This window comes from Apodemus sylvaticus, chromosome 12 (genome assembly GCF_947179515.1).
Source record: "Apodemus sylvaticus chromosome 12, mApoSyl1.1, whole genome shotgun sequence".
NCBI lineage: Eukaryota > Metazoa > Chordata > Mammalia > Rodentia > Muridae > Apodemus > Apodemus sylvaticus.
Window position 1 is genome coordinate 82,618,331 of NC_067483.1, and position 16,541 is coordinate 82,634,871.

At 38.3% G+C, this 16,541-nt stretch overlaps 1 protein-coding gene across 6 annotated transcripts in view; it reads right to left on the reverse strand.

Annotated features, from left to right (window-relative positions):
- Rgs7 (regulator of G protein signaling 7) overlaps positions 1-16,541 on the reverse strand; it is a 383,745-nt gene that overhangs the window by 97,225 nt on the left and 269,979 nt on the right. For 5 of the 6 annotated variants that reach the window (XM_052200295.1, XM_052200293.1, XM_052200294.1 and 2 more), the window contains exon 3: positions 11,240-11,290. The exons of the other annotated variant lie outside the window; for it this stretch is intronic. In XM_052200295.1, the coding sequence (XP_052056255.1) occupies positions 11,240-11,290 (51 nt within the window). The remainder of the gene's footprint in view (positions 1-11,239; positions 11,291-16,541) is intronic. 6 annotated transcript variants of the gene reach the window in all.

A 16,541-nucleotide genomic window follows, 5' to 3' on the forward strand; every position in this document is an offset into this window, starting at 1 on the left:
TAACCACCTACCAAGCAGTACCAGGGGAATATGGAAAACACGTAAGGGAATCCTGGTGTTCCCTTAGAGAACACCTATACATCACTGGTAAAGTTGCCAGTGGCAACATGAAGAATGAGGGTGTGCATGCGGTGGCAGCGTGGGTGGGGGGAGTGGCGGAGTCTACCATTTCTCACACAGAAGTCTAAGATCTTCAGCAAGGGGAAAATCAAATGTCAAGTTTGCTGAAAACCATCCTTGGGGATTCAGTCCAGTCAATGACACATACAAATCTTCCAAAAATTGGTTTCCATCAAAAGAGCTACGACTGATAGAAAATACATGAACCACACATCAAATGAGGTACAAGAAGAAAGGAAGAGTGGCCCCTTGTTCTGGAAAGACTCAGTGAAGCAGTATTCGGCAAAACCAGAACGGGGAAGTGGGAAGGGGTGGGTGGGAGGACAGGGGGAGAGAAGGGGGCTTACGGGACTTTCGGGGAGTGGGGGGCTAGAAAAGGGGAAATCATTTGAAATGTAAATAAAAAATATATCGAATAAAAAAAAAAAGAAAGAAAATACATGAGCCGCAATCTGGGCATGGCCTCCTGTAAAATGAGTTAATCAGAACACTAGGTGGTGAGCTTAATGTTTTCTAATGGGGCTCCCAGCACAGGTGTTAGTGAGCACAGCAGGAAGCAGGAATCCTGAATAATTCAAATGCTTCAATCAACAGAACTAGTGGCAAATTACAACTCAAACACATGTTCTATGTGTCAGTGATAGTTTTTAGACTCATTTTACAAGGGATGAGTACTTTACAGTCAAAATAAATCTGCATGCGTGATTTGTGGCCAGGTGATAATGAAGAGTTGGAGAAATCTCACAGAAAGATCTGTAGATCATTGAAAAGGGCCCATTAGCACTCTTTATCATGCTTTATAGAGTCGTGTAGCTAGAATTTCACATGGTTATAACAAAGGAAAAGCTTCCTGAAATATGATAAAGAGACTATGACAAAAATATGACAAATAGCATTTGTTCTCAGTTCAAACACTTAAGGGAGAAACTCTAAGTCATCTCTCAGGTAGACAAATAAAATTCCTGTACTCCCTTTAATAAATGACAAAGAAGTCTGGCTCCAGCCAGCCCTGACACAACTGTCCTTGGGTCCTTCCAGATAAAAGAAATAATCACCCAATTTCCCCGCCATTTTCTGATTGGCCAGGCTGATGAGTAAGCACATCTTCAGAGATGCCCATGCTCTAAAGTCTTACGAGTTTTGTCATGTTCCATTTACTCCATCTCCCCTTTAAGCTTTGCTGGCAATCTCTTTCCTTTTAAGATTGTTTATGAGTGGAAAGCACGGGCAGCTGATTGGGACCTCTGTGAATGTGGGCTGAGCGTATCAACATTAGGCTCCTGGGAGCTAGGGATAACTGGGACAATCCAATGTGTGTCCCTTAACTCATCCTATACCCATCTTCTAGGCTTCTGCCTAGAGCTCTGAACCTAACTACCATGTTCTCACAAAAAGGAACTACATTGCACTTTCAAGGTATATACATAGGCTCTTTGAGTAGAGCCACTGAGGTGAAGACAGCAACCCCCTGAGGCCAGTGGAGTCATTAGTCCACAGGCCAGCTGTGACACTGATTTGTACTTGAAAATGGTTAAGAGTCTGAATTTTATGTATTTCTACAATATTAAAGGGAAAGGACAGTAACTGGGGAATGCCAGGATATGTTACTTAGCTTGATTACAGTAATCATTTCACAATGTATCTCAAAGCATCAACTTGTTACCTTAAATGTATATACTTTTTAAAAATTCTACCTCAAAATGGTGTAAAAATTAACCCTACTAAAATTGTTTATGTTTTGTATTTTTTCTGTCAATGAAAATGCAAATTGTTATGCACAAGGGATTTGAATGTTCCAAAATATTAACAACACAAAAAGTCAAGGAGAAAGCAAAGACGTCAACTAGTGACAGGGGAACTAGGCAATATAATCAGACAGTTTTGTGTTTTTTACCTTTTCTAGTAGACAACAAAGAACTATCAATCTATAATGCAATAGGAAGTATTTCTAAGTAGACTCAGACTTCTACTCAACAGTTCATTAAATATAGTGCAAGTTCTACAACAGAAAAGACAGAAGTTCTAATTAGGTTTTCCACACCCTTGGAGGTGTCCATAATTGCTACCAAATCTAATAGGCAATACATACACAAACCTATAAGATAAATACAAGGACCATTACAATACTCTAGCCGGGCAGTTGTGCATAGTTAGCTGTGATGGTTTAAATAAGATTGGCTCATGTCTTTGAATGCTTAGTTACCTTGGAGTAGAACTATTTAAGAAGGATTTGAAGGTGTGGCCTTGTGGTGGCTTTGTTGGAGGAAGTATGTCACTGCCCATGGACTTTGAAGTTTCAAAATTCCATTCCAGGCCCAATCCTTAGTCTCTGTGTTTCTGTCTTCCTATCTATCCATTTCTGTCTGTTTGTCTGTCTATCTGTCTATCTGTCTATCATCTATCTTTATGTGTCTCTATGCTTTTCTCTCTCTCTCTCTCTCTCTCTCTCCCCCTCTGCCTGCAATCAGGACGTAGTTCTCAACTACTTCTCTAGCAACATGCTTCCCTGCATGCCTCCATGCTTCCAGCTATGATGATAATAGAGTAAACTTCTGAAATTATAAGGAAGCCCCAAGTAAATGCTTCTCTGATAATAGTTGCCTTGGTCATAGTATCTCTTTACAAGAATAATACAGTGACTACAGTGACTATGACATGGGGACTCCAGACCATAACAGGGATGCTTGTAGGATAGCTGAGCACCTGTTGAGACATAACCAAGTACACTGTGTTGTCCTTATCACCAGTGGTCTGAATCCCAATGTCTTCCTCAATTTCTTGTCCATATATTATTATTTATTTACTGAGACATGGTTTCGCTATGGACAGAATGCTGGATGTTTCAGCTAAAGTGGCTGGGGAGGAACTCCCAGGACCTACACCAGTGTCTACACAACAGTCTTGGCTCTACCCTGCTGGGATTCTAAATCCAGGTACCCATGCATGCACAGTAAGCATTTTTAACACTGAGTCATCTTCCCTGCACCAAATGTTCATATTCTGAAAAATAATTATCTCCTGTTTTAATTATTGTGTCTGTCCCTTATTATCTTTATGACATGACACAATGAGTTTTAATTTTTAGTTGGTTAGAGCAAGGATAATCAGTTGAGTAGATGTAAATGGAGTTTACCATTCCAGTAAGAAAGGAAGTAGACCAATGCAAATGCAAATGCTAAGCAGAGAAATAAAGGGAAGGGTGAAAAAGAATTAAGTATGACTGCCTAGGTTTAATAAGGTGGTGTTTCTGACAGACATTGGCCATGTTGGGATGTACCAGGTCATCATTTATTAGACTGTCAGATGGTATATGCAGACCCAAATTACAGGCATTACTTTCTCCTTATCATATCTTTCCAAGGAACAATTGAAAAGGTAAAGAAAAAAAACAAGCAAGTAAACAAACAAGAAAGAAAGAAAGAAAAAGAAAGAAAGAAACAAAGGAAGAAAGAAAGAAAGAAACAAACAAATAAGGAAAGAAAAAAGAAAAGAGAGAAGAGAAGAGAAGAGAAGAAAAGAAAAAGGAGAAAAGGAAAGGAAGAAATAAATCCTAGTGGAATTAAATATATGGTAAAATGATCTTCTAAAATGTAGGGAATATTATAGACTAAATGTCAATTCTCCTTCCTACTGAAATGTTAAATCCTAGCCCTCAATGGGACAGTTCTTAGAAATGGAGATGGTTGAGAGAGTTAGGTAACAAGACTGAACCTTACACACTAGACTAACATACTTCTAGGAGGGTTCAAAGAGCTTCCTCTTCTTCCCCTTCCTCCAGGGGAAACCAAGTCAAAACTATCTGTGAACCAGAAAGTGGACTCTCACTAGACACCAGATATGTCAGTGCCCTGATCTTAGACTCACCAGCTTCCATAACCATGAAAACTGAATACATCTACTGATTAAGCCAATGTAATGCTTTGTATTATTTGAGGCTTAATGGATAAAGGTGTATCAACTGAATATATGAAAAAAAAAGGAATTTCTTCTCCTAAAGGAAGCCAATAATATACTGAAAATAAAAACACACACGCAAACAAACAAACAAAAAACTCTGATCATTGCACATCTCACATGGAATAAGGAGATGAACATATAGGAGTCCTGCATACCTGAAGCTCTCTGACTTTAGGAGTCAGAACACACATTAAGAGCAGTTGTAATAAGTATCATTGACATCCTAACAGGATACACAACAATATGGAAAACAAGCCTGTAGGCACACCTATGAAGGATTGTTTATATTATGTTAGCCTCTTGGAATGTCTGAGAGGAATTCTCTTGATCAGATCAACTGAGGAGGGAAGACGCATCCTAAAGAGGGTGATTCTACACATTGGGCTTAGGTCCTAGATGACAGAAAACAGGAGAAGCTAATTGAGAAGGAAGAGTCACCTCTCCCTTCTTTCTGACTATGGATGCAATATAATCAATTGCTTCATGCATCTGCTATCTTCCCTTCTCACCAGGATAGACTGTATCTTTCAACAGTTAATTAAAACAAAACCTTCTTTCATGAAGTACACCTTTTGTCAGGGTATTTTATCATAGCAACAGAAGTAGTCAGCACAAGCAGACATTCAAGGATTATAAGAACACCAATAAGCTTTATTTTTCTTGAAGCATTACTCATAACATAAAATGTGTGCACCTTTTTAAGAGAGACCTCTGGGTAATACATATTATCTTGAAACTAGTTCTAACAATGTTGCTAGAGTGCAAGTGAAGGCTCTGATCCAGGGCATCCAGCATCAATGTGAAATGATGTCTTGCAAACCCAGAATGTTCTAGTCTCCCAGGTCTAGAACATTCATAAAGCAGTCATTTTAATTTGTTACATATTAGTATGATAGCTTGCAGAATGAAAAATAAGAAAATATTTTTATGAGCCCATGAGGGTTTGGGTGATTATTTGGAAGGTGTTTTAAATGCTGCTACTGGGCAAGATTATCATTTATAATAATTTGAACGTATGCAGAAAAGACTCTTTTATTTACTATAACACACAGGAGTAATGATGTGAAAAAAAAATCTAATAACAATGTGCCCAGAATGTGACTGTAAGTAATATGTCCAATTCAGAAGGATCAAGTTAATATTAAAAGAACAAAACTACTGTGTCATAAGTTATCTTGTCAGGTAGGCCTGTGTCTCTCTCACAGTAGCCACAATTTAAGAAAAAGTAATATCCAAATTAGAAATAAGTGTTCAACAAGTTGGGCATGTATCGAGCAGAGAGACTGATATACTAGGGTTCTACTTGAAGATCTTGTGCAAAATTTGAACTTCACATTTTTCTTTGTTTATTTTCCAACTGTAAAATTACAAAACATTCATTGGCTGTTTCATGATACTGATGTGATAATCACAAGAAATAACCCATTTAAATGGTTCATAAAGGCATAAAATGCCTATGAAATCCAAATATCATTGTTACCTCTTTGCCAAGCTCTCATGAGCCTAGGCTCCAAGGGCTGAGATTTCAGCAGCAGTCTAACTAGATCTGTTAGCTATGTAGAATAGAGAATCCATTGATGGTGGACTTTCATCAAGTGAATTAAGAGCATTTAGAGTGCTTTTTCTCAGAAGACTGTAGGCTTTGGAATTTGGACCTACTCTGTAATTCCATAAAGGTAAATGTGATGATTTGATTTAATTCATTCAGCAACAGTCTAGTTACTAAAGCAGCTGCTAATGCATGATTTATACTTTTGACTGGTTTTCAAATTTTGAGGTTTTTAGTGTAGATTCATAGAAGATAATTCTTCTAAAAAAGCTTCTGATTATTTTTGTTTGTTTGTGTTTGAGGGACTGCCACAATGTACCTTTGGAAATAGAGGGCAATACACAGGAGTTAGTTCTCTTTCTCTACTTTGCGAAGTTTGGGGATTCAAACTCATATCATTAGCAACAGCCTTTATCCACGGAGCCATGTTGCTGTTCTATGTTTTTGTGGCTATTTTTAATTAAGTTATTACTTTGGACAATTTTATATTTATACCTAGTTTTATTTTCTGTCTTTATTTCAAGCTTTGTATACAAGCACCAGGTTTAGTTAGTTGATGAGCTTAGTGTTTCTTAATGCTGCCCTTTCCTGTTTTATTTAGGAGAACAAAGCCTGAATCACAGTTGAAAATATACTTTATAATACTCAAGCCAACTCCTATTGTTAACAAAATCAGTTGATTGTTGAAAACTAATCAATTCTAATGCTTTAATTTAGCCATTAGAGAAAGTGAATGCCTTCCACCATGATATCTGTTCAAATGAAGTGATAAGAGCAACACATGTGAGATAAAATAAAAGAGAAACTTAACAGATGGAGTGGTGACAGCTGGCAATATTCCTGAGTTTCATCGGGAAAAAAAAAAAGAAAGAAAGTGAATGGGAACTGAAGATTCCAATGTACTGGATATGTTTGAAGGAAAATCATGATTCTGGCCAACTTCTACCCTGATTCACTGGAGCCTCACCAAGCACAGGAGTAAAGCACTGTTAACATAGGAGCGCAGTCAGAGACATTAACTCACTCAAGAGCACTGATCAGCTAGTATGTGAATCACGACTCCCTGTATGCAAAGTCTAGGAACATCTTCTATGTTGCAGGCCTCATGAGGAAGACAAGAATCTCAAAAGGTAGAGGCTGGATGATGGAGAGCTAGGAGGGGGAGCAGTCAGGCACCACTAAAGGAACACAGCTCCTGAGTGCACCTTGCTACTGCTGATAGAGAGAAGCCCATTTTAGAGCCTAGCTGCTCAGAATCATTGGTGTCCTGTGATCAGCTTTTAACAGGTTGTGGGAAATAGATCTTACAAACCTAACAAAGAAGTATTGTAATATTTACCACACTGGGAGGTGGGGTGGATTTAAGCGCAAGGACAGATGTCAGTTTCTGAATTCATACTTTGCTTTGACGAATGAGATATTAATGAAAGGAAAATGAGCAGGAATGCCCATTATGCTTGAGAACATGATGAGGAAGCAGGGCTAGCAGGCGGCAGGGTGAGAGAAACACTACCTAGCTGGCAGCCGAGCAAACTCTTACATGCCAAAAATCTGAGAGAATGGCACTTCCAGCTGGTTACAGTGTTTCAAAGAGTGAAGCAGAACACAGTGAAGTCAACCCAGGCCATTGGAGGTGATCAAAGGATTTACAAAATAATGACCTGAATGAGATGTGTACTTACTCTGAAACTTTGATTGAAATGGTTTATCATAGAGCAGGAAAAAAAAAACCTAAAGCAAAAATAAAACCTAATGAAATTAAATAATGATTTTAATCAATTAAGAAAATAAGCATAATCTATTATATTTAAGAGAAGAGAAAATTCTTCTCTGTTTTCTACAAGATACCTGGTGAGCCAGAAGACTATTAATGTAAGAGGAACTATGCAGGCTGTCCCAGATGGAGATCTTCAGAGAACCCTGAACTTTGAAATGGTAAGAAAGTAGAACATTCTTTCAATTCAGAATAAAACATAAAAGGAAATGGGGTAGATTTTTGGTAGTGCAGCCTACATTTCTTGTGTCAGGCCATCTGTTGCTATGCTCCCACACAGATCCTGGCTACAGTACAGTTGTCAGCATGGAGGAAAGGCCTCTGCTAATATGGGGAAGTAAGAGTAACAAAGCAACGATTGGTCCACCAAGTGGACACCGCAGTAACAGACGTGGAAAACCTCAGGAGATGCTAGGAGAGACAGTTTTTATTAATGTTGCTGGGTTGTTTTGTTGTTGTTGTTGTTGTTCTCTTTTTACAGACAAGTCACTGAACAGCATTCATGCAATTAACATCAAAGACTTAACTCTAAGACACGACACATAGAGGAATTCTTGGACTTATGTTACTTAGCAACAGTGTGTGTGGATGGATAAGAAACAGGACAATCTGCCTGGTTCATTATATCTTGGTTATAACATTAAAAGGCATCATGAGAGACTGAAACCAAACCAGTGAAAAGGAAAGAGGGATGTAGGATGCTTTGAATCAATCTCCCATTCAAGGGAGGAGAAGTTTTCCCATAGCCTACAGTGAGAATTTAAAAATATTTGTTAAATGAACCAAAGTGTGAATACGTCCACAAAGACACTCATCTTCTTATAATACTCTCATGCAGTTCCTATAATGATATTATGCAATAAGACTGAAGGGTAGAAGAAATACAACACATTAGGCAAATCTTGTATGTTTATGTGGTGGTTTTGAAGAGAACACTCCCCTCCCATTGGCTCATATATTTGAATGATTAGTCTCTAAGTAGTAGAACTGTTTTGGGAAAGATAAGGAGGTGTGGCCTTCTTGAAGAAGGCATGTCATTGGGGGTGGGCTTTGAGATTTAAAACCCCATGCTAGCTTCAGGAAAACTGTTCTTTCTCCCTCCAATTTATAGATAAGATAGAAGCTCTCAGCTACTGGTCCAGTGCCTTGTCTGCCTGCTGCTCCCATATTCCCTACCAGGATGGTCATGGACTCAAACTCTGAAACTGTCAAGAAGCCCCCAAATAAATACTTTTGTTTATAAGCCATCTTGGTTATGGTGTTTCTTCACAGCAACACAAAAGTAATTAAGATAGTTTGTATGGTGGTTGGACTACGTGACCCCCGCTGACTCATATGTTTGAATGCTTGGCCCACAGAGTGGCACTATTAGGAGGTGTGGCCTTGCTGGAGGAAGTGTGTCACCTTGGAGGCTGGCTTTGAGGTCTCCTATGCTTAAGCTATGCCCAATCACAAAGTCTCCTTCTGCCTTTGGATCCAGGTGTAGAACTTTCAGCTCCTTCTCCAGCCCCATGTCTGCCTGGACACCAGCATGCTTCCTGCAGTGATGATGATAAACTAAATTTCTGAAACTGTAAGTCAGCCCCAATTAACTATTTCCCATTAATAGAGTTGCCTTGATTTGGTGTCTCTTCATAGCAATAAAAATCCAATTTGCTTTCTGGTCATGGAGTCTCAACACAGCAAGAAAACCCAAACTAAAATAGTTTTTATTGTATATGTATACATAATGTATATATGCACATGTCAATATAACTAAGAATAATCTTAAATTCTAAGTAAAAGATTATGAAGCTGTATTTCTTTTAAAGAAATAGCATATTGTACCTCTGTGTCTAATGATACTAAATTGCTGTAATGGAAATGAAAGACACTTAGGCTTTGCTTAACAAAATGGTGAATATTAAGGTGCAAATAATGTGTACTTCTGTATTTTGGACAAGCCCTGAAGATCATGAAACTTTCTTCGCTCTGTATGGGCCATTAGGTCCACAATTAGTTTTATTTTCTCAGCTGTTTTTCTCAAAAACCTTATTTCAACAAATTGCATTTACTTGACATTTAGAATTTCAGATTTTCCAGTAAGGGTATCAAACAATATTTTGCTACCAGATAGAACACTAGCCAGGCAGGAACCAGGCGTGAGACTCTTGTTCATTTTTAAACCGATTCAGGACATGGTTGAATTGGAAAATAGAATAGACTTTATAATAACAACATCATCTACCTTCTAAACAGCTTCATACATGAGTCCATCAAAATAACTTTCTTAATGTCATCTGTAAGAGCAGAGTAGTTACCAGAGATATTTTGTGTGCAATGTTACACATGCAGGAAAATCACCATTGCATTTTACATTGTAAAACCTATCACAGAGGCTTGTACTCCATATAGGACAAACTTGTTCTTTCAAAAAAACAAACCAACAACTGAAAAACTACTTTTTTTTTGCTTCTCATAATATAACTAAAAAGGTTGGTGAATTTCAGGTCAGGATAGACTACAGGGTACCTTATACACCAAAACTTTGAAAAGAGAAACTATTAAATTGTTATTAAAAGATATTCTTTTGAATTTATTTAACACTTTGATCTAAATGATCTACATGATTAATATTGTTGGTTGCAAATCAGTAGCACATTTAGGAACTGCTATAGCTGTACAAATATGGAACACCAATGGCATTAAACCGAATCGTGACCTTGACAAAAGCTTGGCCTCCTTTCATTGTCCAGTACTCACTCTCTCCTTTAATGACGCCGCGGTGCTGCATCATTCCTTGGTTAACACCTTTGGAAGTGTACTCAAAGCTTATGTATCATGTGAACGAAGGTATATATAGAATGATACATACAGAATTTAAGCTATATTTTCCAATGGCATGGTTTCATTAAACTATTACAAAGTAAAGGCAATAACCTTTTATCTCCATGATGTATCAAGTGTAAATATTTCAAATGTGGTAATCTGGAGACTGGGAACAGAAGACATAAAGCGCCCATGCTAGACAGTAGGCAGAGGGCTGTATGTCAGTGTCTGCCCACACCGCCCTCCACCATGCCCATCCTCCCCTGAAAGGAAATCGCAGCTGAAATGGCAGCTTCTTAAAAGCTATTGGATGCTCTGCCTCTCCTCTTAGAAGGAGGCTTATTTGTATTTCAATGGCATAAACAGTTGGCCACACATGAAAGGCTTCCACATATTTTCAAAAGTCTCTGAATGTCTCATATATAGGCAGGCCTCATATGTAGGGGTTTCTTCCAGGAAACACAAAATGTAAGCTGCTAAGACTTGTTTCAAAGTTGGGAATTTAGAGCTTTGTTTCAGAACTGACAGGGTTTACCAGAGTAAAGGAGTTCAGAATCTCAGTGAGAGTATTAAACACACACACACACACACACACAACCAAAAATCAGAATTACAAAATACAAATGGCTTTTAAATGTCATTCAAAAATAAAACTAAGGAAAAATGATAAATTACTGAGATTCATTTTAAAGTGTCCTAAAGGGATATTTCATGATTTCATTTGCTGTAAATTACATACATAATTATTTATGATATATAGTTGTAGAATCTACTCTAAAAATCACAAATAACCATAATTAAATAATTTAAAGTGGATTATTATATGTGAAATAAATTATACAAATATATATATAATGTTTGTTGAATGTATGTTGATTTTGTATAAATGCTAACCATAAAGTGCATGTCTAATTATGTTCATTATCATGAGATTTGCTTGATTATTACTTTAAATTGCCTTGAGAAAAACATGTTTATCAAGACCACAAAGAAAAAAATAAATTCCAGCAATGGGAAAATGATTTATTTACCTGGATCTTCTATAGTTAAGTTCTTTATTAACCACTGAACAATGTCTGACCCTAGAAAAAGAAAAACACAAATAGATGTGAACCTTTTGTTTACACATTTAACATTAAGAACTCTCCACTTTGGTTTCCCACTTCAGTAAAAACTCTTCTAAACACTTCAATAAGCAGTGAAGGATCATTCACAGATAAAGTACCCAAAATGCCAGTGTGAATACATTTCTCTAGTGAGCCAAGGTGCAAGATAAAAAATTATTAAATATGATTTATCATTAATGATACATATGTTATGCTTTCATTTATTTAAATGTTTTAATCATTAAATTTATTGGATGGCATGTTTCAGGTATACAACTTGCCATGGCATGAGTACAACTTTCCAGAAGAGTCCCCTCCCTATTTTTGATTGCCCTTATCTTGTCCTTGTATTATGTCAAGCCAGGTCTAGAATGTCTTTACATCTTTAGTATGCCTGCAGGCGATAGGCCCCTGTGACATTATAGTGCTATTCTTTCTTATTGCATGCAGTCTCTTTAGTTTCAAGAGCCTCAAGATTCACAGATACCAGAGAACTTCCCTTGACCCTCCCCTGTGTGTCTTCTCAGGAACAGCAGTCACCTGAGTTCATCACAGAAATATCTGAATCCTTTATCAGAGTATGGACAAAGCACTCACAGCTATGTAATCAAATCCTTAGAGAATATTCTTACAAGAAGAACATGGCCACAGAATCAACAAAGCAGAATTCAGTGGTCCTTTGCATATACATAGTTATTGTTTAGCTTGGTCTTCTTGTGAACTCTTCACAGTGGGAATGGGCAGCATTTCTGTCTCTTTTCCCAGTTTTGAGACCCTTCTCCTCCTACTGGGTTGCCTTGCCCAGCCTTGGTCTGAGGGTTTGTCCCTAGTCTTATTGCATTGTGCTATGCCACATTTGGTTGATATCTCTAGGAGACAAGCTCTTTTCTGAAGGAAAAAAGAACAGGAGTGGATCTTAGTGTGTGTGTGTGTGTGTGTGTGTGTGTGTGTGTGTGTGTGTGTAGAAAGGAATAGAGGGACAAGACACTGAGGTCAGGATGTATTGTATGAGAAGAAAAAAGTATTTTTCAAAACAGAGTTTCAAATTCATTTTTGACTATTTGGAGCACAGTACCAGCTTACAAGTGAGGAGTTAATAAATCTAAGTAAAACAGGCTCTGCTTCCTAATAAGAAATGAGAAAAAAATAAGAAATGTATCTCTTGTTGGCTACAAGGTCCTCAAGATTCATCATGCCAACCTTTCATATGGCATAGATGGAGAATTATTTTACAGTTCAGTTATATAATCAAGCTAGGTCTTCAAGAAAGACAGCTGTCTTTCACCTGCTCAAACAGAGAGCAAAGGATCATCATTAACTGATATGTACGCATTGCACATGCCATACATATATTAATACAGAAACATTTATTACCTCTGAAAGCTTCATTCTCACAGGAATAAAATGACAGCCCTGACAATATTCACACTCAGGATGCTTAGATGCTAAGGCTTACTTTTCCCTCTTCCTGCCTAATCCTACATCAGACATTATCAGTGTTTTTTCTCTAAAGACTTGCTTCCAGGGCAATTTTAAAACAGCTAGCTCACTTAGTCCAGCCTTTCAGACTATCCCAAGGAGGACTTCATTTAAGCCTGCACTTTCTCAGTATACAAATACTGGATAACAAATGCTTCAGCCATCTTTCTGAAGACTAACCATTGTTCTAATTTTCTTGGGCTCCCCAAAAGGATGTCAAGAGTCAACAGAAAACATTTATAAGTAAACTATGCCTCATTCCAAAGAGGTGAGGTGGCTGATTTTTGGACTTTCAATGGGTGTTATATATTTGTAGTCCTTTAATAGAGGTTGGTCACAAATAGTTATGGTCTTGAACAGGGATAAAGCAAAATTGAGAAATTTAGAGTCAGGGATTTCTTTTTTCCTTTTTCCTTTCCTTTTTTCTTTCTTAGAGAAAGAGATTGAGAAGAAAGAGAGGGAAGTATAGGAATATTATAGGAAAAAGGAAAAACAGGGGGGTAGATTATTGAATCTAGTCATAAACTGAAAAACATTTTATAGACACAATCTTACATTGGTAGAAACCTTAGTATTTTGATGGAAAATTGAGGTTATATTTTGTTACACTGGTACAGAATTTAGTATATTGATATAAAAATAAGGTTATTTTTGATACATTGGTATAGATTATTGTATATTGATACAAATTTTAGATTATTTTTGATATACATTATATGTGTGTGTTTTCAATGCTTATTTGAGGCATTGCACTTATATAATTTAAAATATGAGACATAAAGTTCTAGTCCTCTTGAAAGCTGCGATTACAAACCATTTGGGATGATTAAAAATGAAGGAGTTAGAGAAAGGACTGAAAGAGCTGAAGGAGTCTGCAACCTCATGGGGAAAACAACAATATCAACCAACTTGAGCCCCTTCCCCAAAGAGCTCCCAGGGACTAAACTACAACCAAAGAGTACACATGGAGGGACCCATGGCTCCAGCTGCATATGTAGCAGAGGATGGCCTTGTCTGGCATCAATGGGAGGAGAAGCCTTTGGTCCTGTGAAGGATCAATATTCCAATGTAAGGTAATGTCAGGGTGGTGATGTTTGAGTGGACGGGTGGGTAGGGGAGCACCCTCATAGAAGCAGGGGGAAAAGGATAGTATATGGAGTTTTCAGAGGGGAAACCAGAAAGGGGAATAAAAATTGAAATGTAAATAAATAAAATATCCAATAAAAATTAATTTTAAAAATTGCAAGTTATATACTCTTAGGGCTAGTTAAGAAATACAATAATCATAGAGTCATACTCACAGTCTTGTCACATACTAGTCTAGATCATAACAGAAATATGCATTCTAGACTGAACAGATAATAAGTAGCTGGAAAAAGGCAAAATTCACTTGTCTGGATATGCTGTGAATAGATGGATGGTCTTCAAAAACCTCAGACACCCACAGAATATGATATTCCAAGATACCTTTATTAGTTTAAAGCTTTTTTTTAACATTGAGACAAGTCAGCTTCTGGAAGCACCACATTTGACTTGGAGGAAGATGATGAATACTACAGGACCTTCATTGCAGATGGCATCATTTATGGCCAGCTAGCCACTGAGCAGAGAAAATGTCCTAACTTCATCTGCTGCCAGAATGTTGTCAAGAAAGAACCAATGGCTTTAGGGAAGTTGACTGCCAAGCTCTGCTAACACAGGGTAAGCAAGTCCTTTACAACAATCCCTACTAACAAAATGTCTGTCAGATATTCCCAGACAGAAGGTTAGAGATGATGCTACAATATTTTATAGAATATTGGGAACTGTCCAGGTAACCAGCTGTTTCTGTCATTTCAATAATATGATATATATGATATAATATAATATAATTAATATATTATTATAATATATATTATTATTATTACATAATATAATTTTTGGAAGCTTTGTACCTTTACTTTCTATATTCTGCAAATTTTCATTCTCAAGTCTCTGATGAGATTGAAGACTAAATAGCAGTCTTATTAAAACCTTAAGTTGTTTAGGATTTAACAAGATGTTCTAGGTCTAAGAAGATTTTTTCAAGTTGATAATGAAAGTTAAGATATAGATTGAATTAAATACAGAACTCTGAACTCACCAGGATATGATAGATAATAGAATACTTTCTCCTGACTTACCTAATACAAACAGACTGGGCCTTTTGAATGTAACTCTTACCTAATAATTTTCATAAATGTTTTCATTGTATTTCATTTATATTTAAAAGAAAAACTTTTATTAGACTAAAGGGAATTGTAGAGAGAATATCTTGTGCATTGTATATATGTATTACTTATCAATTAAAAAAACCTATGACCTACAGGAAAGGATGAAATAAGGGTTGGGGCACCTGGGAGGGGAGGGAGAAAAAGAATTCTGGGATACAGTGAGAATTGGAGAGTCACCCAGGAAGATGTGACAAGGCAGACATATGATACTTGAAGACAGGTTACCAGCCATAAGGCAGAAGGTAGACAAGAATAAATGGGTTAATTTATGATCTAGTCAAAGAAGAGCCTAGCTATATGGCTACAAATATGTGTACAAAATATATTTGTAAATATATTTTGAGTCTGAGTCTTATTTCTTGGAGCATGGGGCTGGGGACGGGGGAGAACCAGACTTAACTTCTACAAGTATGTGCTACATTCTAATGGCTACATTTGATTTATGAACAGGAGAAATGGAGTTGCTACAGTACCCTAACATATTAAACGGTAGACTCCATGTATTGTTATCTATATACTGAATGCCAGGGAAAGAAACTGAAAGTCAGAGAAGGACATATTCATTTAGCAGATCTAGAATTCTAGGCTAAAAAGTTTTGAATGTTTTTCTTATCAATAAGGCACATGTTTTTCAGCAGACATATAACACAATCAACATGATTTTAAGGAATTCAGCACGAATTGTAGGTAGAATGTTAAGGTACTAAGAAAGAAAGAGAGAGGGGGGAGGAGAGGGGAGGGAAGGGATGGGAAAGGGAGGTGAGGGGAGGGGAAAGGGAGGTGAGGGGAGGGGAAGTGAGGGGAGGGGAAGGAAGGGAAGGAGAGGGGATGGGAATAGGAGAGGAGGGGAGGGGAGGGAAGGGGAGGGAAGGGGAGAGGAAGGAAGGGGGGAGGGAAGGGAAGGAAGGGGAGGGAAGGGAAGAAGAGGGGACGGAAGGGAAGGGGGAGAAGGGAAGGGGAGGGGAGGAAGGAAAGGGAATGGAATGGAAGGGGAGGGGAGGGGAAGGAAGAGAAGGGAGGGGAGGGGAAGGGAAGGAAGGGAAGGGAGGGGAGGGAGGGGAGGGGAAGGAAGGGAAGGGAGGGAAAGGAGGGAAAGGGGAGGGGAAGGAGATGGGAGGGAATGGGGAGGGGAAGGGGAGGGGAGGGAATGGGGAGGGAAAGGGAGAGGAGGAAATGGGAGGGGAGGGAATGGGGAGGGGAAGGGAGGGGAGGGAAAGGAAGGAAGGGAAAGGGAAGGAAAGGGAATGGAAGGGAAGGGGAGGGGAGGGGAAGGAAGGGAAGGGAGGGAAGGGAGGGGAGGGGAAGGAAGGGAAGGGAGGGAAGGGAGGGGAAGGGAAGGGGAAGGAAGGGAGGGAATGGGGAGGGGAAGGGGAGGAGAGGGAATGGGGAGGGGAAGGGGAGGAGAGGGAATGGGGAGGGGAAGGGAGAGAAGGGAATAGGAGGGGAGGAGAGGGGAGGGAGGGGAGGGGAGGAAAGGGGAGGGAGCGGAGGGGAGG